Here is a 21429-nt window from a genome sequence, read left to right on the forward strand (position 1 = left end):
ACACAAAGAATTCAGAATATAAAATTCTCCATTTAATTAGTAGTCATATTAATATTGGAACTACAGTAGAAAAAAATAGCTGTCTCCTAGATTCTCCCAGGAGCCTAACTGAGTGGCTTTGAGAAGGTGGAGTTGTTCTGAGTGAGCAGGAAGTCAAGCTCACTCCTCCAGTTCTCCCAGCAGCTCCACGAAGTCAGTGATGTACCACTTGGCGTTGTCCTTAACCTGCTGCCTGATCACATTGCCTCCAAAGCCGATGAAAGCATCCTAGGAAGGGAGCGGGGAGGGGGGTTCAGTGTCTTAAAATGGCATACCCAGAAACATATATAAAAATAAATATAAAATAGACGCAAGGGAAAGTTACCTATATACTCAACACACACACACACACACACCTCCAGTCTCACTCTCTCTGCCTCCAACTTGCTGATGTGAGCTCTTGGCTATTGCTCAAGCCCCATGCCTGCCTGCCTGCCTGCTGCCATGCTCCCTGCCATGATGATAATGGACTGAACCATCTGAAACTGTAAGCCAGCCTCAGTTAAATGTTTTCTTTTCTAAGTTGCCTTGGTCATGGTGCCTTTTCACGGCAATAGAACACTGGCTTAAGGTAGTTATTCATAAATATTTCTAGACTGAATGTCTTTTAGTTGCTTTGTATTCTTATCATGATATTTAGCTACTCTTATTTAACTTCTGTTGTAAACTTTCAGCCAGACCTAGAAAACAAAAATACCAACTTAAAAAAACAAAACAAAACAAAAACAAAACACTCTTGAATACATACAGCAGGAGGGCAGGCTTCCATGTCCGTAGCTCCATCTCCAATCATGATTATTTTCTTAAAGTGAAATTTTTCCTTTAAAAATCGAATAACCTTTCCTTTCCCACCCGACTCGGCTGTCGGCTGCATCTCATCAAAACCTGCATACTCACCTGAAGAGATGGGGGAAATGATTAGATTCACAGAGGCATTTTTACTTAGCTAGCGTGTTTATACCAGTGGTACCTGGACTTAAATATCAGTAGTAAGTCTGAAATAGCCCTTGGCACACTCACACTGCATGGAATATGACCCCTGTTCCTGAGGAGGTCGCCCTAGGGGTCACCTTCAGTTCAATTAGCTGCCTTCCAGTGTAGTTCTTCTAAGCTTTGTTGAGATAGCAGAGCATCATAATATAGCAATACATAAGCTTATCACATTAATATACTGTTAATGTTACCTAAAAGAAATACCAACTTATCCTCGCTCTTTTTCTGAAATAGGATCTCCTGTAGACCGGGCTATCCTTGAACTTACTATGTCCTAGGATGAGCTTGGATGTCTGATCCTCCAGCTTCCACATCTGGAGTGCCCGTGCACACCCGAGCCTGATTGCAGGGCTGGGGATGGAACCCAGGGCTAGACTGCAAGTTTAGGCCAACTGAATCCCATCCCTAGCACCGAATGTATTTCTATTCTTGCAGGAGTTAACATATTCACTAGCGGGCTTGGCGTTGGTTTGGTGTATTTGAGACTGGGTGCTCAGGCTGGTGTAGGACTTGAAACAATCCCCCAGCCTCGGCCTCCTGGGGGTAAAGGACGACTCCCCAGGTCTGGTCCACTCATTGGTTTTGTTCGGTTTTTGTTGTTGTTGCTGTTGGCTTAGTTTGTTTTGTTTTTATTTTTAAAGATGGCGTCTAAGGAGCCAAAGATGACCTGCAACTGCTAACTGCAACTCCTCCCCCTACTTCCCAAATTCGGGGATTACGTGTGTGCTCCCTTCCCAGGCGTCATGCTTTCTTCAATCAGTGACACGGAGTGTATCTGTGTGGGGTCAGCAGCAACAAGCTAGCAGTCCTGACTAGCTTTCCTTCCATCTTAGGTGGGTTCCAGGAACTGGACTGCAGTCGGGCTGCTTTAGAGTGCCTTTCTCTGCCGAGATGTCTCACTGGTCCTCACTACAGCTACCTAAGGAGGGGACAGTGGTGCAATCCCACCATTTGAAAAGCAGAGGCAGGAGGATCAAGGCCAGCCTGGTCTACAGAGTGAGTTCCAGGACAGCCATGGCTGTACAGAGAAACCCTGTCTGGAAAAACAAACAAACAAACAAAAAAGATTACCAGCTACCCTATGACATAGCCAAAAGCCCTTTTTTTGTGTTTTGAGACACAGATTCACAGAGCCCAGGCTATACTCAAACTTACTATGTATACTACGCTCAAAGACCTTGAACTCATGATCCTCCTGCTTCCTGACTGGTTTATGTGTCGACCCAGAGCTTCAAGCAGGCTGGGCAAGAACTCTACAACAGGACCCCAGCCCAGCCAAAGAGTGCTTTTGTTTGCAGGATTTTTTTTTTATTTATTGTGATTATTTTTATTGTTTTGAGAGAGACAGAGAGAGAGAGAAAGAGACAGAGAGAGACAGAGAGACAGAGAGACAGAGAATGCAGATGTGTGGAATCCAGACTAGTGTGAGCTGCCATCCAATATTCTACTTACAAACAAAGTCAGGTCCTCCAAATGAACACCCTGTAACTCTTAACCTCTGAGTCATGACTCATCCTGTTTTTGGTTTTTAGAGACAAGGTTTTGTTCTGTATCCCAAACTGGGCTCCAGTTGAAATCCTCCTGCCTCAGCATCTCAAGAGTACAGCATAAGTGGAGCCTCCTGAGATGATGTAAAATGTGGCTGTGACCTCAGGTGACCCAAGGGCAGTGGGAACGCGGCAACTCACTAACCCAACTCCTTGTTGGGACTAAACTGCTCCAGCTACAGTAAGAAAGGAATGCAAACGGTGTACAGTATGTACGCAGAGTCAAGCCCAGCCCGCTCTGCAGAGCCAAGAACAGCAAAGAGCACACAGTCTCGTCAAGACAGCTGTTCAGAAGGGGTGGGAGAGAAGGCCCAGCAGTTCAGAGTGCAGACAGCTCTTGCAGGGGACCTGAGTTCAGTTCCCAGCATCCACGTCAGATGTCTCAGAACCCCTGGCACTCGAGCTGCAGACTCATCCCCTCTTCTGGCCTCCAAGCGTATTTGTTTTGAAGATTTATTTACTTTTATTTATATGTGTGTATTTTGCCTGCATGCTTGCTTCTACAACACAGGAGTGCCTGGTGCCTTCAGAGGCCAGAAGAAGGACTAGGATGCCCTGAAACTGGAGGTACAGGTAACTGTGGGTTGTCCAATATGGGCGCCAGAAACTGAACCAGGATCCTCTGGAAGAGCAGCTGGTGCTCTGATCCCTAAACTACTTCTCCAGCCCCCATAAAAATGTTTTTAACAGAATAATTCATATGGGGCTGGAGAGATGGCTCAGAGGTTAAGAGCACTGACTGCTTTTCCAGAGGACCTGGGTTCAATTCCCAGCACCTACATGATGCTCACAACTGTCTATAATCCCAGTTCCAGGGGATCTGGCCCCCTCACACAGACAGACAGACATGAAGGCAAAACACCAATGCACATAAAATAAAAATAAGTAAATCTTTAAGATGAATAATAATTATTGTTATTGTTATTATAATTCATGTAACTCTTAACTCCAGGGCCACCAGTCTTTAAGTTACATTCCAACAGATACTACCTAGAATATAAAATAGTAGAACAGAAAAGCAAGGGAATATACTACCATTCAAATCTTACCATTAAAGTAGAACTTCAGCCTGTTGGCAAACACATTGGTTGTTGGGATATTGAGCTTTGCAGCAACATGCTCCACAATGCTCCTAAAGCCACCAGAGATGAGGAACACCTGGACATTGCGCTCCTGGAGGCGGCTTACCAGCTCCCTACAAAAAGAACCCCCGGCACCAAGCACATCAGTTACAGAAAGGAATCATGAAAACGATGTTAGGGCCTTCTTTCCTGGATCCAGTGCTGGGGGCCCATCTATAGGGACCATACCTTTGAGATTAACATTTTGTATGGTTTTCCTTTTTGGGTAGGGTGTTGTTCATTTGGGTTATGTGTGTTTAAATAAAATTACTTTACTGAACTTGTAGCTGGTCAGAAAACCAGAAACCTCTCTGCACGTTCAGTATTAAATGCCTTTTTCTTTATGCACCCACTTTTGTTTTCCTTTGTGTTATTGTTGTGTGGTTGTGGATTTCATTGCCTTTAGTTTAGTTAGTTGTTGTTTTTTAAGACAGATTCTTGCTATGAAACCAGACTAGCCTTGAACTCTCAACAGTCATCCTGTCTCAGCCACCTCAGGATGGGTATTTCAGATGTGAACCAGCACAGCTGGTCTTGGCTTTTTTCTTGGCTTGTCTGTTTTTCTGGCTGCTTTTGAGATAGAATATCATGCGCCTGTGGATTATTTTGAATTTCTAATAACCTACCTCCACCTCCCATGTGTTATGAGTACAAGGATATGTCAAGCAGACATCCAGTTTGTGTGTGTGTGTGTGTGTGTGTGTGTGTGTGTTCTGAGACAAGGTCTCACTCTGTAGCCCAGGCTGGCCCTGAACTCAAGATCCTCCTGTCTCAGCTTCCTGAGTCCTAGGAATTTTCAAATGGGCACCACCATTCCCTACTTTATACGTGATTTTTCAGCTACACTTAGCAGTTAATGGGGGGAGCTTTTCTGCTTTAGGTAACCACTGCACCAACACTAAGATTATGAAACCCTAGAAAGGCCTGGAGAAGGTGGGGGGAGGGGGGAGTGGACAGACAGGAGCAAGACCACAGGGTACAGTAAGAGCAGACATGAGTGAGACAACCTCACAGAAGGGAACCCAACAATAGCATCCTCTCAGGAGGAAAGAGCCTCACGAGCCCTGAGCTGATAAGAAGCCAGTGTGCTTACCTTATGCCAGGGGTCAGATGTGGCGGGTGCTCAGCTAGGAGCCTCTGGACTTGATCCCGAGAGGGCTGGATCAGTGCCAGGCGCTGAGTGAGCGCGTCTTTAAAAGGCAACGCTCCTCCCATGGCTCTCCGTGTCCTAGAAGGAAGACCCAAGGATCAGGCCAGCCATCACAGGTGTCCTTGAGAAGTTGACATGCCTTGCCATGCCAGGACTTTGTGACAGCCATCAGGAAGAAGGTGGTACCACGAGCCTGACAACACAGACACGCTGTGTGCTGTGTACAGGAGGTCGGCTTGAGAACCCCACTGACACCCGGGCGTCGTGTACTGCGGACCCACACATCCCATACACAAGCACCTTGCTTGCAAACTGTGAGCTTTTATTACCGAGAGAGCAAGCAAAGGTTGAAAGCTCTTGCAGCAAACACAGCTGAGCAGGTGACAGCCGTCAACTCAGGAAGGTGTCACTGCTGTACAGTGGGGAGAGCAAAGAGAAGGGACAGAAGGTTCTCGCCTGAAGCAGTAAGGCTGCACTTTCAACCATGACAGGAAGCACTGGACATTTAGAGGCCAGAGACGATCTTCTTGGATTAATCATTTTCCCAGGCTGCCTAAGAATGTGTCTCATCTGCAGAGACAACCCTGTTTTGCTTCCTCTGTTCCTGCTGGAATATTTACAGATGGTTAATGAAGACGGTGCTCTAGCAAAGTCAGTTCTAGGCAACGGGAGGAAATGCCTACTGCTTTGTCTTAGCCAGAACCTAGGAACTGAGACCCTAACCCAGCCTTTCATCCAGTCAGTCTTTTTTTTTCTTTTTCTTTTTTTTAAGGTGAACTCTTTACCATATCATAAAGGGAATACAGACGGTTCGTACATTTCAGACACTGCGGCCTCCACACCACAGAATTTGGCCAGCTCATCGATTCCTTCTTCTCTGATGACGGTGCTATCAACATCAAAGCACACTGCATCCGCTGAACAGAAGAGCTTCCTCAGCTCTGAGTGGGAGACCATCCTGGGAAGTTTTCCTCCTATAAGAGAAAAAGAGAAATGAGCTTAAAGGGGCTGGGGCTGGGGCTCAGTAGTAGTGTTTGGCCAGCGTGTACAAAGCCCTGAGTTTCACCCCAGGACCACCTAAGTCAGGAGCAGTGGTGCATGCCTGTGATCTTAGCTCTTAGGAGTGGAGGCAGGAGGAGCAGGAGTTCACGACTGGGGCTGAAGAGATGGCTCCGAGGTTAAGAGTGCTGGTGGCCCTTCCAAAGGACCCAAGTCCAGTTCCCAGCACCCACATCAGGCAGCTCACAACTACCTGTAATCCAGCCCCAAGGGATCCATAATCCTCTTCTGGCACGCACGTGCACACACACACACACACACACACACACACACCTAAATAAAAACAACAACAATAATTTTTTTAAAAATAGAGTTGCTGGGCAGTGGTTGCACACACTTTTAGTCCCAGCACTTGGGAGGCAGAAGCAAGCTGATCTTTTAGGTTCAAGGCCGACCTGGTCTACAGAGTGAGTTCCAGAATGGCCTGTCTCAATACATACACACACACACACACACACACACACACACACACACACACACACACACAGAGAGAGAGAGAGAGAGAAATAGAGGGGGACAAAGGGGGGAGAGAGTGAGTGTGTGTTTTAGGTCATCTTTACCAACATAGTTTGAGGCCCAGCCTAGGCTACACCAGACCCTGTCTCAAACAAAAATGGTAATGAAGAGTTGATCAACGGGAAAAGAAGCCTGCAGCCAAACCTCAATGCCTGGAAACCACACGGTGGAGGTTAACAGAAGAATCACAAAAAGTTCCTCTGACCCCCACACTCACATGTTACCACAACAAAGAAAAAAGCAGGCACACAAGCAAGCAAGTGTGTTCCCCAAATCCATCATGTGAGTGAACTGAGCAGGACAACGAGGGAAAGCCAGCCAGGAAGACGCATTATGTAAGAGCTGAAGAGAGAGAGTGACAGAATGACTGACAGGACCTGGAGCCTCCAACCGGTGAGAACAGGAAGCCAAGTCAGGCATGGGACCTGGGAGGAAACCAAAATGTCCTTAAGCTGTTCCCAGTGTTTCAGAGATGCTGGGCATGGTGGTGCACGCCTGTGCTTGCAATCTCAGCACTAGGGAGGGCAGGGGGGCGATCGGGAGCTGAAGGTCTATCCTTAGGTATACGGTGAGTGAGTTTGAGTTAATAAGGTCAAGGCAAGTCCGGGCTAGAGAGCCGACCTCTAAATAAGAAATAAGAAAGTAAGTAAATAGCAGATATGGATGGTGATGCACACCTATGTTCCCAGCACTGAGGAGGTTGAGGCAGGAGGATCATGAGCTCAAAGCTAGGCTGGTGCTACACAGTAAGACTAGTCTATAAATAAATAAATAAATAAATAAATAAATAAATAAGCAAGCGAGCAAGTGGTGGGGGGGTGGTCTGGAGAGATGGCTCAGTGATAAAGAGCACTGGTTGCTCTACTAGAAGACCCGGGTTCAATTCCCAGCACCCACATGGCAGCTCACAATTGTTGTAACTCTCGTTCCAGGGATCTATGGCACCAGGCATGCACATGGTGCAACTACTCATGTATATAATATAAAATAAATCATTAAACAAAAAGTCCTTGGCTATAGGGAAAGCAGCCTTCTAAGTTCAGTTCCTTCACAGTAAACTGTACATTAGACCTTCACCGAGAGAAAGAAAAGTCACTGCTGGGAACCGGACTCTGAAACCTTCACACCTGGCTTTTGGGGGAAGGGAAGGCCAGGGCCCCGGGGACTGGAGAGAGTGCAGGCAGAAAGGTCTGTGTTCAAACACAGGCCCAGAGTTTCTGTGCTGCTTAGCCTGCTGTGGTGCAGACTGGGCTCCAGCTTGGCCATGGATCCATTCGACTTTATTTTAAAAGTGTGCTAATAAGCCCTTTTTTTTTTTTTTTTTTTTTTTTGGTTTTTCGAGACAGGGTTTCTCTTTATAGCTCTGGGTGTCCTGGAGCTCACTTTGTAGACCAGGCTGGCCTCCTCGAACTCAGAAATCCGCCTGCCTCTGCCTCCCGAGTGCTGGGTAAAGGCGTGTGCCACCACGCCCGGCTTTTTTTTCTTTTCTTTTTTTTTTTTTTTTTGGTTGATAAGCCCTTCTTAACCAGGGCTCCAAAGTGAAAACACACGTTTCTTTCATGGCTGGATTTAGTCCTGAAATGGGTGAGAGGGGAAATAAAATCTCCTTGCTCAAACAGATGGCAACCCTCCCATACCTAAGATCACCTCCCACACCTAAGATCACCATCTGCTTCACTAACCTCTCATCTTCAAAGATGGATTTTCTCTGCATTAAAATAGATAACAGCAGGGGTGCCGGTGTGAGTCTACTATCAGTGTGGAAGGTGGAAAAAATAAGAGTTCAGGGTCACCAGGCAGTGGTGGCACACACTGTGAATCTCCGCACCCATGAGGAGAGACAGGTGGAGCTCTGAGTTTGAAGCTAACCTGGTCTACAGAATGAGTTCCAGGACAGCCAGGGCTACACAGAGAAACCCTGTCTCAAGAAAAAAATAAGAGTTCAGGGCCAACAGGACTACAAGAAACCCTGCCTCAAAATAAAGGGCAGTTAAGGTCAGCACTCAGCACCCACATGGCAGCTTGCCTCCCAGGAGATCCAGTACCACCTTCTGGTTTCTTCATGCTTGCACCAGTATGCATGTGGCACACATACATAAAATAAAAATAAGTAAATCTTTAAAGTGGCCACAGAAGCTGAGCACATCAGAAAAAATCAGGATCCCTAAACAGTGCAAAAGAGTGTGGGAAAGTTCCAGATCCACAGCAAAGACCTGCTCTGGAGTAGGAGAAAGGTTACTGGCCAGCTTTTGTTGTTGTTGCAGAAGGTTTTGTCAGGTAGCCCAGGCTGGTATGGAACTCTTTGGTCAATCTGCCTAGGCTGTGCTGAATGTAAGACCTTCATGCCTTAAAGTGCTAAGATTACAGGCATACAGCACTACACCTGGGTGAGCAAGAGGGCACAGTGGAGATACAGGACTCTGAAGCCAAGCTTGTTGGCCTGAGTTCTGTCTCCATGACTGATATCCTACAGGGAGAGAACTGACTCTCTCAGAATGTTGTGTTCTGACTTCCACAATGTACCATGGCACCTGTGCACCCACTCACACACACACACACACACACACACACACACACACACAAATCAGTCAGTCAGTCAATGGAAAAACTATTTAGATAAATAAAATGTTTAAGGAGAAAAAAATCAGGGCTGGAAGGATGTCTCGGTGTTAAAAGTGTGTATGTGGGGGGGTGGATGTGTGTGTGCGTGCGCATGTGTGGGCACTTTTTTTTTTGACATTTTGTAAAATGTCAATTTACAAAAGAAACAGAGCTAGAGAAATAGTTTAGCAGTTAAAAGCACTTGTTCTTGCTGAGGACCAGGACTTAGTTACCAGGACCTGCACGGTGATTCATAGCTATTCATAAAGGCACTGAATGCAAGTCCTACACTTGCATTAGGGCAAGCAAACATTCATACACATGAAATGTCTTTTTTTTTGAGATATGGTCCCTCTGTGTTGTGGGAGTTTTGGTTTTGTTAAAAACCCAGTTATGTTATATGAATCTGTTTGTGTTTTAACCCCAGGTGTGGAACACAGGGCTGCTTTAGGTTGTCCACAGTCTTTAACTATGACTGTCTTTTGCTCTCGCAGGGGCATGGTTTTTGCCAGCTCCAGATAGTTTATTCTGAAAACTCTGGAGAGGGTATAAATGCCAGAGTTCTAGAGGGGCGAGAGGCACTCAGAAGATGAAGATGGTGGCTTCCACTTCCTGATGCTACCCTTGGCTGCTGTTGTTGAGGTCTGTCAACTGGCCATGAGCAAAAGGACGAGAAGAAGGTAAAGAAATCCTAACAACAAAGATTGGACTTGCTGGGCTGGAGGAATGACTCAATGGTTAAGAGCAATGACTGCACTTCCAGAGGTCCTGAGTTCAATTCCCAGCAACCACATGGTGGCTCACAACCATCTGTAATGGGATCTGATGCCTTCTTCTGGTGTGTCTGAAGACAGCTACAGTGTACTCATATAAGATTACCATCCAGGCAAAACGAATAAATCTTTTTTTTTTTTTTTTTTTTGGCTTTTCGAGACAGGGTTTCTCTGTGTAGCCCTGGCTGTCCTGGAGCTCACTTTGTAGACCAGGCTGGCCTCAAACTCAGAAATCCGCCTGCCTCTGCCTCCCGAGTGCTGGGATTAAAGGTGTGACCCACCACGCCCAACGAATAAGTCTTTTTGAGAAAGAAAGCTAGCTGTTCAAGCCATGCATGATAATTCACATCTGAAATGTCAGAACACAGGAGACTATGGCAGGAAGGTTACTGTGAATTACAGACCAAGCTAGAATACAGAAGGAAACTTTGCCACAATAAATAAATAAATAATTTTTTAAAAATTTGGGGGCTGGAGAAATGGCTCAGCAGTTAAGAGCACTGGCTGCTCTTCCAGGGGCTATTGATCCCAGAACCCATATGGTGGCTCACAACTGACTATACCTCCGGTTCCAGAGGATCTGATCCCTCTTCTGGCTTCTTCAGGCACCAACCATGCAAGTGATACACAAATATGCATGTGGGCAAAACACGGGCAAAGCATGTGCCCTAGCCACTAAGCCACATCCAGAAACCAACAGACAATACTGTTCACTTAGGCGAGGAGGTTAGCTCACAGGCAAGCCTAAGGACCAAAAGCATGGCGCCGTCTGGTACTCACGATTCTCCAGTGTGCTGGAGTCTTTCTCTTCCCCTTCCTTTGTTGGTTAAAAATGCACCCTAAACCTCAGCTTAGAGGTTTTTAAAGGAAGATCTGTGGGTTTTGCAAGAGACTAAAAAACAAAACATGAGAAAAATGAACAACCAGGAACAGACTGGCAGGGTGGTAAAGGAGCTACGAATTGTGGCCCAGTTGGTAAAGCATTTGGCACAGAGCACAGAGCAAGCCAGGGATTGTGCCCTCTGAAACACAGAAACCACGGGTGACCTACACCTGTAATCCCAGCACTCAGGGGCAGAGTCAGTTCAGAGGGTCAGAAGTTCAAGGCTACATAGGGAGTTTATGGTTCAAGGCATGCCTGGATTAATTGAGACTGTCAAAAAGAAAAGATGGAAGGGGGCTGATTGGCCTCCTAGTAAAATGGTTCCAACAATGGTTCAAACTCAAAGTTTCCTAAAACTGCTTCCTCTGGAAGATGCTGGAGCACTGCAGAGAAGTAACTATGGCATTGCCCGTGGCTTCCACTCTGCCACATCCAGGAGTTACCATACTTATGAGCAGATTATAAAGAGAAGGGTCAGGAAGAGGACCTGCAAAGGACCTGCTTGGAGAACAATACGCAGCTACAGAACAAGCCAACTGGAGTCTGCAGCAGACCCAACAGTCCCTACTGCCTTCAGAATGAGACACACACATGTGTGATGCCTCATACCTGGAAGTTCAACATTAGAGGAGTTAAGGAAGCCTGAGGCAGGAGAATTGATCTGAGTTTTAATCCTGTCTCAAAAACTGGAAACTATAGAATAAGGGAAGAAGAGCTAGACTGTGGTTGGCAGCCAAGTGCACTGCTCTATGGGCTTAGCCAGCTCAGCCTAATTGGCAAGTTCCAAGCAAGTGAGCAACCCTGTCTTTTAATAAATAAATAAGCCGGGCAGTGGTGGCACAGACAGTTTATCTCAGCACTCTGAAGGCAGAGGTAAGCAAATCTCTGAGTTCGAGGCCAGCTTGGTCTATAGAGGGAGTTCCAGGACACCCAGGGCTACACAGAGTCTTGAAATACCAAAGAAAAGAAAGTGGACCCAAGGCTATGGAAGCAAGATCGCTGCAAGTTCAAACCAGCCTGGACTACGGAAGGAATTTTCGACTTTCAGGCAGCCTGGGCTACACACACTCTATCTCAAAAAAAAAAAAAAAAAAAAAGACTACACCTTTCAAAACGGAAGCTATGTAAGAAATGAGGAGAATTTGAGAGAAGATACAAGTACTGAGGACATATCACAGCCAGAACTCACATGCACTGCTGGGGGCAAAAACTGCAGCAAAGTTCTTGTAGGTTAATCATAGACTTACAAGCCCCAGTGCCCCTGCTCTTAGAGAGTCACCAAGAAAAATAAAGGCTGGTGGGAGAGAAACATTTTCATGGGTGTTTCTGGGTGTGATTGCCCAAATGTCCACCAACCCATAAGCTTTAAGCACTTGGGAAATGGAAGTAAGAGGATCAGGAGTTCCAGGCCAGCCTGTGCTAACTCACACACACACACACAAACACACACAAATATAATATGCAAGATTCACAGGAAAAAAGTATAATCGGGGCTGGAGAAATGACTCGGTGGTTCAGTTTGCTTGCTGTTCCTGCAGAGAATAGGAGTTTGCGCGAATGCCACCCACCTGGGTCACAGGGGTCAGTTCCCAACTTTCTGTAACTCCAGCTCCTGGGGATCTGACACCTTTGGCCTCTGAAGGTACACACACACACACACACACACACACACACACACGGTTACTTAAAGAAAACGAACAAATTTAATGAATGAAAGATTTAACACCCAAATTAAAGCTATCCCTTTATAACTGAATATGGCTATTTATTTCAAATTCTATTTCTATGGAAAGGATAGCAAAGTCAAGCCACTTCAGCTCCCGGTTTGGAGAATTTTCTTATCTCCTCCAGATGATTCTCCTGTGGCAGATTGCATCATTCATTCAGGCTGTTTGTCGGAGAGAATGGAAAAAAGTGAAGTTATCTCAAATATGAACCAGCCTAGAGTCCCAGGACATAATCTACCTATCCAATAAAGAATCAGAGAGGAGATAGCTGTGGCAGAGCGAGTACCGGTGCATCAGAAAGCTGGACACAGGGGAGACTGGTGCGAGCGGGGGAACTCACCGCGATTCCTGGGCCGCGCTGGTCTTCTTGGTTCCGGTACCTGTAACTTTCCGGTAGCAGTGGGGTCTGGAGCTGCTGCAACGTGCGAGCGCTGTTTCCTGAGTGAGGTGACCCGTAAGGCAGATCACAGTCCACACTCAAGGCTGGGATCTGCGGATGCCTCCGGCGACTCCAGAGCAGTTTGGCATGTGGGCTTCCAACTGGAGCAGCCAGAACTCAGCTCTGCAAAACCGGGTTGGAAGGCCGCCTTGGTCCAGCCCCCAGGGGCGGGGCTTCCCAATCCCGCCCCCAACCCCTTCCCTTCCAAGGGGCTCAGCGCCTACAGAGCTTACTTACTGTAAGATCTGTGATTCCTAGTTTGTTGAGTTGGCTCGAAAGAGCTCCTGGACTTTTAGAAGCTGCGTCCCAGTGCCGGATCCCTGCACGCGGGAGAAGCGAGGGACCTCTGAGCTGATTTTGCAATGCATGAAGTTCCTTGTGAGCCCTTTCTGAAGCCCACATTTTCTACACTACCCCTGCAGGAATGCAGGTGCCAAGAGAATTACAAAATCTACATACTCAATTGGCGAGTGTTTGCCTAGCATGCAAAAACTGGGTTCCGCTGGGGCCGTGGTGCCCCCCGCCCCCGCCTTTAATCCCAACAGAGATAGGTGGTCGAGGCTAGTCTGGTCTACAGAGTTCCAGGACAGCCATGGCTGTTACACAGAGAAACCCTGTCTCAGGGAGCTCACATAAACCCGGATTGCACATGCCTGTAATTCTAGCACTCTGGAGGTAGAGATAGGAGAATCATACCTTCAGTCATACTGACATTATGAATTTGAGGGCAGCCTGAACCATTACAGAGACCCTGTCTAAAAAAATAAAAATACTCTGTTCACACCTCAAGTTCCCCCTACCATTAAAAAAAAAAAAAAAAGCCAAAATCGTTGCTGGGCTGGGGAAAGGCCCTGAAGTTACGGAGTGTGTACGACTCTTGCAGAGGGATCCAGGTTTGAGTCCCAACACCAGCTCAGGGGAGATCCAATGCCTGTTGGCCTCTGAGGGCATCGGTACACATGCAGGGACATGCATACACATATAAGTAAAAATAATTATTTTTAAAGTAAACGTGGGGGTGGGGGGGTGGAGACAGGGTTTCTCTGTGTAGCCTTGCTACCCTGGAACTTGCTCTGTAGACCAGGCTGGCCTCCAACTCACAGAGATCCACCTGCCTCTGCCTTAAAATCTTATTTAATATGTATGTGTGCTCTGTCTGCATAGCAGTCTACTTCCTGCATGCCTGGTACCTGATGAGGCCAGAAGGGGGCATCTGATCCTCTGCAGGTGGGGTTACGGAGGTTGTGAGCTGCCATGTGGGTGCTGGGACCAAACCCAGGTCCTCGGGAAGAGCAGCCAGTACTGTAACTACTGAGACATCTTTCCAGCTCCTCTCTTTTTGTTTGTTTGATCTTCGCAGATGATTTTTTTTCCCTCGTGTGTTTGTGTGGTGTGCATGCTCATTTTTCTATGTGTAACAGGTGCTCGTGTGTGTATGTGTGTGTGTGTGTGTGTTGGTGGCAGGTGTCTTCCTCAATTGCTTTCCACCTTATTCATAAGTCAGGATCCCTTTATTGAACTCAGAGTTCAATGAGCTACCTAGCCTGCTAGTTTGAGGATCGTATTTCTGCCTTCTCAGTGGTGAATTTCAGACAGGCCTCTATTCCCACCCTATGTGTGGGTTCCATGAATCTAAACTTCCAATCTTGGGCTTGAATGCCAAGTACTTTAACCACTGAACCATCCTCGTAGTCCCTGTGTCTGTTTGTTTTATCTGTCCATTTGGTTGGTCTGGGGAGTCGAGTTGTTGAGGGGCAAAGAGAGAAGAGGGAGGAGGGAGAAAAGGAGGGGGAGAGAGGGAGAGCGAGCGAGCGAGCGAGCGAGAGCGTACTTGGAATTATGAACCTTGGGCTTGACATTTCGTCAAATGTTATACTAGTGAGCCTTTCAGCCCTAGCCTTACTGTTTCTTAGCCTTCAACACCCTCTGTAGCCCTGTCAGTCCCTGAACATATGATCCTTCTGTCTCAGCCTCCTGAGTGGCTGGAGTGACAGGCCCGAATCACCAGGTCCAGCATTCACCTATTTTGTTCTGTCCTATCTGTCCCCTTCCAGATGTCACTTGTCCAGCCATTAGTTTAGCAGACCCAGTAAGGAGTATGGTTCCCAAATATTTACATTGCAAGAAACTGGCTGCCATTAGGAAATGAAGTCCACCCTCAGGTCACCTGAGCCTCCGGTGCTGACCATCTGTTTCACCAAGCAGAGGAGGGACTGTGGCTAAAGGCAGGCTTCTAGCCACAACAACGGCACTCTGAGCCGGAGAAGCTCTCAAACTACACACTTCAGGCCAGCGGCACAAATTTTCAATCCCAGCATTTAGGAGGGAAGCAGAGGCAAGTGATCTCTGTGAGCTCCAGGCCAGGCTACAGTAATGTGGTGAGACTCTGTCCCAAAACAAACACACAAACAAATAAACTATACAATTCAATCCAGTAAGAAAAGCCCCCAGAGTTTTTGCTCAGAAGTGACTTTGAAGCTCACTATTCTCAGAATTCACTGGCTCAAAAATGGCTGTAAAAAATGGGGCAAGTAAGTTCCCCTGTGCCTGCTGGAGACGGGATGTGTTTATGTTACATGTATTTAATTATAGAGGGGTGGGGCTCCACAGTGAGCATGTGGACGTCAGAGGACAGCTTTATGGACTCAGTTTTCTTCTTCCACCATGGGCATCCTGGGAAATCAAACTCGTGTCATAAGGCTTGGTGACAAACATCCAGGGCTACACAGAGAAACCCTGTCTCGAAAAACCAAAAAAAAAAAAAAAAAAGGCTTGGTGACAAATGCTTTTACCAGCTAAGCCATCTAGCCATTCTCAGAGATGGTTTTGATGAGGGAGGGTGCTGGCCTAGGTTCAATCCCCAATATCAGATGAAAATGTAGGCAAATTAAGAGTTTTGAATGCTCTTCTTGCCCTCTTGCTCCTCTCTTGCATTCTCTGCTTCCCTTCCCCCCACTCTACATGCCGGTCTCTATTCTACTTCTCTTCTCTTCTCTTCTCTCTCTCTCTCTCTCTCTCTCTCTCTACATGCCGGTCTCTATTCTACTTCTCTTCTCTTCTCTTCTCTCTCTCTCTCTCTCTCTCTCTCTCTCTCTCTCTCTGCCTCTACTACCCTCTTAACTCCCCTCTCCATGCCCTGAATAAACTCCATTCTATACTTAAAAAAAACAGAGTTTTGAAATAACATTTGGTAGTAACTTTAAAATTAGTATACTAAAGGATGCAAGATATTGAACACTTAACATGTATTTTCGTCTACACAGCAATGGGAATTTTTCTTTCAAAAGGAAAAACTTAACTACTACAAATATGATTACATACATGAGTTCATTTGTGCTATTATTCCTACTTTACATATTTATCAAATAAATTCCAGATATTTAAATAAAATGTATCAGCTGGTCCTGGTCCTGATCGCCTAATCTCAGGCCTGCAGAATGTTTGGGCACGAGATGGAAGTGTTGATGTTCAGGCAGAGCACACATAACACATCATTTAAAAATGCCACTTCCCAACACTTAGGAAGCAGAGACAGGCAAACTTTATGAGTTGCAAGACAGACAGGACTACACAGTGAGATACAGTGAGACTATCTAAAACAACAAACAGACATTAAAAAATACACAAATAAAAAAAAAATACACAAATAAGTGTCATAGAAATAGCAACGACAACAAATTAATAAATGATAGAACAGTGGTTCTCAACTTGAGGGTCTCTACCCCACAGGAATTGTATATCAGATATTTATACTGCAATTCATAACAGTAGCAGAATTACAGTTATAAAGCAGCAATAAAAACAATGTCATGGCTGGGGAACTGCATGAAAGGGTTGCAGCATTGGGAAGGCTGTGAACCGATGGGCTACACAAGTGTGCAGCATGGTGAAAACCAAGATATGTATAGAACTCCTCACAAGTTACTGACTGAACACAAAGAGCAACTGTATTTTTAGAGATTGACTTTTTATTATTTTTGATTTATGTAGCAGCTATGTGTCTGCACGTGAGCATGTGCCCATGAGTGCAGGTCTGTCAGAGTTCCCTGCAGCAGGTATTACAGAGGTTGTGAGCTGCCTACTGTGGTGCTGCGAGCCAAGCCCAGGTCCTCTGTGAGAGCAGAGACAAGTGCTCTTAACCACTGAGCCATCTCTCCGGCAGCTCCAAAGAGAGTAAACTGGTGACTTTCAAATAAATGATCAAAGTTAACAACATGAACAATGGGATACACTGGAGTCACATGATTCTCCTTAAGCCACAAAGACATACCGTAGTCTCTGTAATATTTATGGCCAAAAATAAATTTAATCACTAGAAAACATCAAAGTACACAAAACTAAGTCTTTAAAATAACCTTTCCATACTCATACCAAGTTCAAGCCAGGGAGAGTGGTACAGATCTGTTCATCTCAGCACTCTAGAATCTGAGGTGAGAGGGCTGCCAGTGTGAGGCCAGCCTGGGCTCCACAACAAGTTTCAGGTCATCTTGGGTTACGTAGTAAGCTTGACTCAAAAATACAATCTGGTGTGGTGATACATGGCCATACTCCTAGCACTCTGGATACAGAGGCAGAAGACTCAGCACAAGGTCATCCTGAGCTACGTACTAAGTTTGAGGCCAGCCTGGGTTACATAAAACCCCATTCATTTTTTAAGAGATAAATTTAAAAAAAAAATAAGGTCAGGGTTTGGGACATGTACCTCTTCAGAATGGAAGACGTGACACTAAATACAGTCCTGGATAAGATCCTAGGACAAGGGCTGGAGAGATGTCTCAGAGGTTAAGAGCGATGACTGCTCTTCCAGAGGTCCTGAGTTCAATTCCCAGAAACCACTCGGTGGCTCACAACCATTTGTAATAGGATCAGATGCCCTCTTCTGGTGTGTTGAAGATAGCAACAATGTACTCGTGTACATAAAATAAATAAATCTTTAAAGATCCTAGGACAGAAGCAACAAGTTAGAGGCATGGCTAGGGAATCTAGGGCTATTGATGAAGAACTAGTTTTGTTTGGGTTTTGATTTCTTTTCTAATCATGTCTGAGTGTTTTGCCTGAATGCATGTATGAACATCACATGTGTGCCTGGTACCCTCAGAGGTCAGGAGAGAGATTCAGATCCCCTGGAGCTAGAGTTAAGGATGATTTTGGGTCACAATCTGGGTACTGAGAACCAACCTGGGTCCTCTGTAAGGGCAGTACATGCTTTGAACTGCTGAGCCATTCTATGGCCCTCTTAAGTTTTTGAAAGATTTTCAAATTAGTGTTAGTTATGCATTAGGGATGGTCTACTAGCAGTCAGTGGCCACAGAGACAAGAAAAGGGCATCAATAATTCAATTCTAGGGATCCCTCACTCTCTTCTGACTTCTGAGGGCATGAGGCATCCAAGTGGTCCACATGTAGACAAACAGGTAAAATGCTCACAATCGTGAAATAAATAATTTTTAAATTTTTTAATGTTTTAATTTTTTTTTGAGACCAGGTTCTCTGTGAATCTCTGTGGATGTCCCTGGCTGTCCGGGAACTTGATTTGTAGACTGATCAGGTTGGCCTCAAATTCGGAGATCTACCTGCCTCTGCTTCCTAAATGCTGTGATTAAAAGCAAGGTGGCCAAGCAAATCCCAGTACTTGAGTGAGGGCAGGAGGATCAGGACTTTAGGTCATCTTCAACGAGTGAGTTTGAGGCCAGTTTTGGCAACATAAATCCCTGTCTGGGGATGAGATGGCTCAGATGATAAAGGTGCTTGCTCCTAAGCCTGGTGGCCTGGATCTGACCACAGACCCCTATGATATAAGGAGAGAACCATCTGGCCAGAAGGTGGTGGCGCAGGCCTCTAATCCCAGCACACCAGAGGCAGAGGTAAGTGGATCTCTGTGAGTTCGAAGCCAGCCTGGTCTACAGAGCAAGTTCCAGAACAGCCAGAGCTCCACAGGAAAACCATGCCTCAAAAACATACACACACTCAAAAGTAATCCTCTAACCTCTCTAAATATACTCTGCCACAGATGCAAACACCCATGCACACGAATGAGCGTAATAAAACCTTTTTGAGACTCTCATTTAACAACAAAACTCTTTACAAAGACTGGAAAGTAGTTGTTGTAGGGGTAGACCAAAGCCTGTGACAATCACATATCTCAAATGTATCTTACAGACATCTTCGCATATATGTTAAATGTCACAGAGATTTTTTAGTTGCAAAATATCAGAATAAATTTAGCCCAATGGGAACTTGGTGAAATATATTATGATTCAGTCATTTAGTGAAATATGCCACTATTTAAAAACAAAAAAAACAAGCCATGTGGTGGCAATCACCTTTAATCCTAGCACTCAGAGGGCTGAGGCAGGTTGACCTCTGAATTTGAGGCCTGTCTGGTCTACAGAGTGAGTTCCAGGACAAACAAGACTACACAGAGAAACTGTCTCAAAAAACTAAAAGACAAAAAAAAAAAAAAAAAAAAAAAAAAACAACCTAACAAAAACAGTTTAGCCAGATGTGGTGATGTCGTGATATTCCTTGTTGAGAATGACAGAGTCACTGGGACATAGTTCAGAAGTTAAGCTCCCGGCCAAAAAGTGTAAGCTAGGTGTGGTGGCGTGTGCCTGTACTACCTGCATTTAGGAGGTGAGCAGATCGAGCCAGAGGCTCATGGGTTAAGAGCACTGGCTGCTCTTCTAGAGGCCCTGCATATAACTCTCACTCAACACCTAACATGGCAGCTCACAACTACAGCCCTATAGGATCTGATGCCCTCTTCTGGTAAGCAGATATACATGCAGACAGAACACCTATATACATTAGATAAACAAACGTACGAACAAATAAAGAGGTAGGTAGAGGCAGGAGGATCAGGAGTTCAAGGCTAGCCTTGTCTACATAGTGAGACCTTGTCACAAAAACAAAACAAACCACGAACAAACATAAAGCAGCTCCAATATATTCTTGGCTAATGTTTTAAAGGACTTTTATACTAAGTATTACTAGTGTCAACTCTCAGTGTTCCAGGGCGGTCTTTAATTTTCCAACTCAATCCAACATCTCTGTGTCCTGTTCTCTACTTTACAAGCAGACAACTGACTCTGGAGTCTCCCTCTGCATCATTTACCAGCAGCAACAACAACAAAACCGCACGCCCACCCAAGCGGTCTATATAAGTAAACATGAGTCTTCTTCATGCCACGTTATCATCTGCACAGCTTTTGTGGTTTTCAATTCTACAACTGCACTTGAAAACATTACACTAGCATACTCACTGCAGCCAGAAGAGCAGAGGTTTGGTAATAACTAAATGTCAGCCGTATGACTAGTTGTTTCTCTTTCCTTTTTAAATTTCCTGTATTCGGGACCTTTAAACCGGTTAAACCAGCACTCAACCTCTGAGCTACATACCGTATAGTTCTGTTTTCTTTAGACAGGGTCTCCCTATGTAGCCACGGTTGGCCTGGAACTTGCTATGCAGACCAGGCTGGCCTTGAACTCACAGAGATCTGCTTGCCTCCCATGTTCTGTGACTATGCCTGGCTCTGTATTGTTCCTGTAATGAGGACCACACAGATGTGGAGGAGAATAAGAAGTTCTCATTGCTATCAAAATGGCAAAGCCTTCAGTATAGCTCAGTGGAATACGTCCAATGGCATTACGAGTTGTCATCTGTGTGAAGTGATTCATATTCATATACATGTTTAAAAATTCAGCACGTATCTATATGTAAGTGCTCAACATACAGGCAGGAAAAACACTTATACGCTTACTATTCTTTTTTAAAAACAATGTTTAAAAGAATGCTTTCAAAGACTGGGCACCACTGTCCAGCCATGTTGTTAGTTTTTAGCAGGCTTAGTAGCTCATACCACTTTGGAAGTTGAAACAGGACTGCTACGAGTTAGAATACCAGTCCGGGTTAGACAGTTCGTGGTCTAGCTGGGACATAGAGTGAAACAAGGATTACTATTTGTTTCATTATTTTAAAAAAATTAAAACAAAATCCATTTTAGTTTTCAAGCTGCCTCAATGACCTGGGCCCTAAGAACAGACCGATCCTGAGTCTCCTCAACGCCCATCGCACCACTCCTAAGAAGCCATCTAGTACTTTCTACCTAGCGTAGTCCTCCCGTCAACCTCCGGGGTCTTAAAATGACCAGGGTACAGGGGAAGGCTCCATTTTCTGTGCTCCCCCATTTACAGATAAAACAGGCAAGGAAAAAAAAAAATGAACCTGGGAAACCTCGCGAGAGTGCGAGGGAAGCATCCCGGAGTCCAGTAGCTAGAGACACCCTGCAACTAGAGGCCGACGCCTCTGCTTCCTGTCACACCCAGTCGAGTGCAGAGGCCGAAGCATCCCTCACACACGACCTGCAGGGCTTTTCCTGCACCGCGGGGCCGCGCAGCCTCCACGCTGCAGATTCTTAAAAGCGCCGAACCGTGATGCTGGGCGGCGAGCACAACGGAACCTTAAAATCCGGAGTGCTGAAGACGGGAGAACCAGTTTCTCCGATGCGCAATGACGTCGCAACTGGGCGTGATGGGCGGGGCCTAGAGAGACCAGCGTCGGGTTAAGCCAATCAGCGGGCGGC

General features: G+C 45.7%; 1 protein-coding gene across 3 annotated transcripts; it reads right to left on the reverse strand.

Moving 5' to 3' along the window:
- Nucleotides 1–10: 10 nt before the first annotated feature.
- On the reverse strand, nt 11–21370 carry Psph (phosphoserine phosphatase). Of its 3 annotated transcripts, none has more exons than XM_029477686.2 (9): nt 21072–21370; nt 13086–13168; nt 12750–12971; nt 10580–10691; nt 5668–5824; nt 4794–4928; nt 3629–3774; nt 788–936; nt 11–267 (listed from the first exon to the last, which is right to left on the reverse strand). In XM_029477686.2, the coding sequence occupies exons 5-9, from the start codon at nt 5805–5807 to the stop codon at nt 160–162; spliced, it is 678 nt and encodes a 225-aa protein (XP_029333546.1). In that variant the 5' UTR covers nt 5808–5824; nt 10580–10691; nt 12750–12971; nt 13086–13168; nt 21072–21370; the 3' UTR covers nt 11–159. The 3 variants fall into 3 exon arrangements, with proteins under 3 accessions (XP_029333546.1, XP_085693342.1, XP_021018728.1); XM_085837216.1 differs by lacking the exon at nt 10580–10691 and adding an exon at nt 20246–20390 and having other exon boundaries at nt 21072–21369; XM_021163069.3 differs by lacking the exon at nt 10580–10691 and having other exon boundaries at nt 21072–21369.
- Nucleotides 21371–21429: the final 59 nt, after the last annotated feature.

This window comes from Mus caroli, unplaced genomic scaffold, assembly GCF_978045245.1.
Source record: "Mus caroli unplaced genomic scaffold, Mus_caroli_1 scaffold_4, whole genome shotgun sequence".
In the NCBI taxonomy this organism is placed as follows: domain Eukaryota; kingdom Metazoa; phylum Chordata; class Mammalia; order Rodentia; family Muridae; genus Mus; species Mus caroli.

Excerpts from the sequence above, each read along its gene's own strand:
- Psph (XM_029477686.2), bottom strand. The coding sequence starts at position 5,807 with ATGGTCTCCCACTCAGAGCTGAGGAAGCTCTTCTGTTCAGCGGATGCA. Across the intron at positions 4,929-5,667 it reads GAGGCCGCAGTGTCTGAAAT|GACACGGAGAGCCATGGGAG; the intron begins GTACGAACCGTC and ends TCTTCCTTCTAG. Across the intron at positions 268-787 it reads TGGAAGCCTGCCCTCCTGCT|GATGCTTTCATCGGCTTTGG; the intron begins GTATGTATTCAA and ends CTCCCTTCCTAG.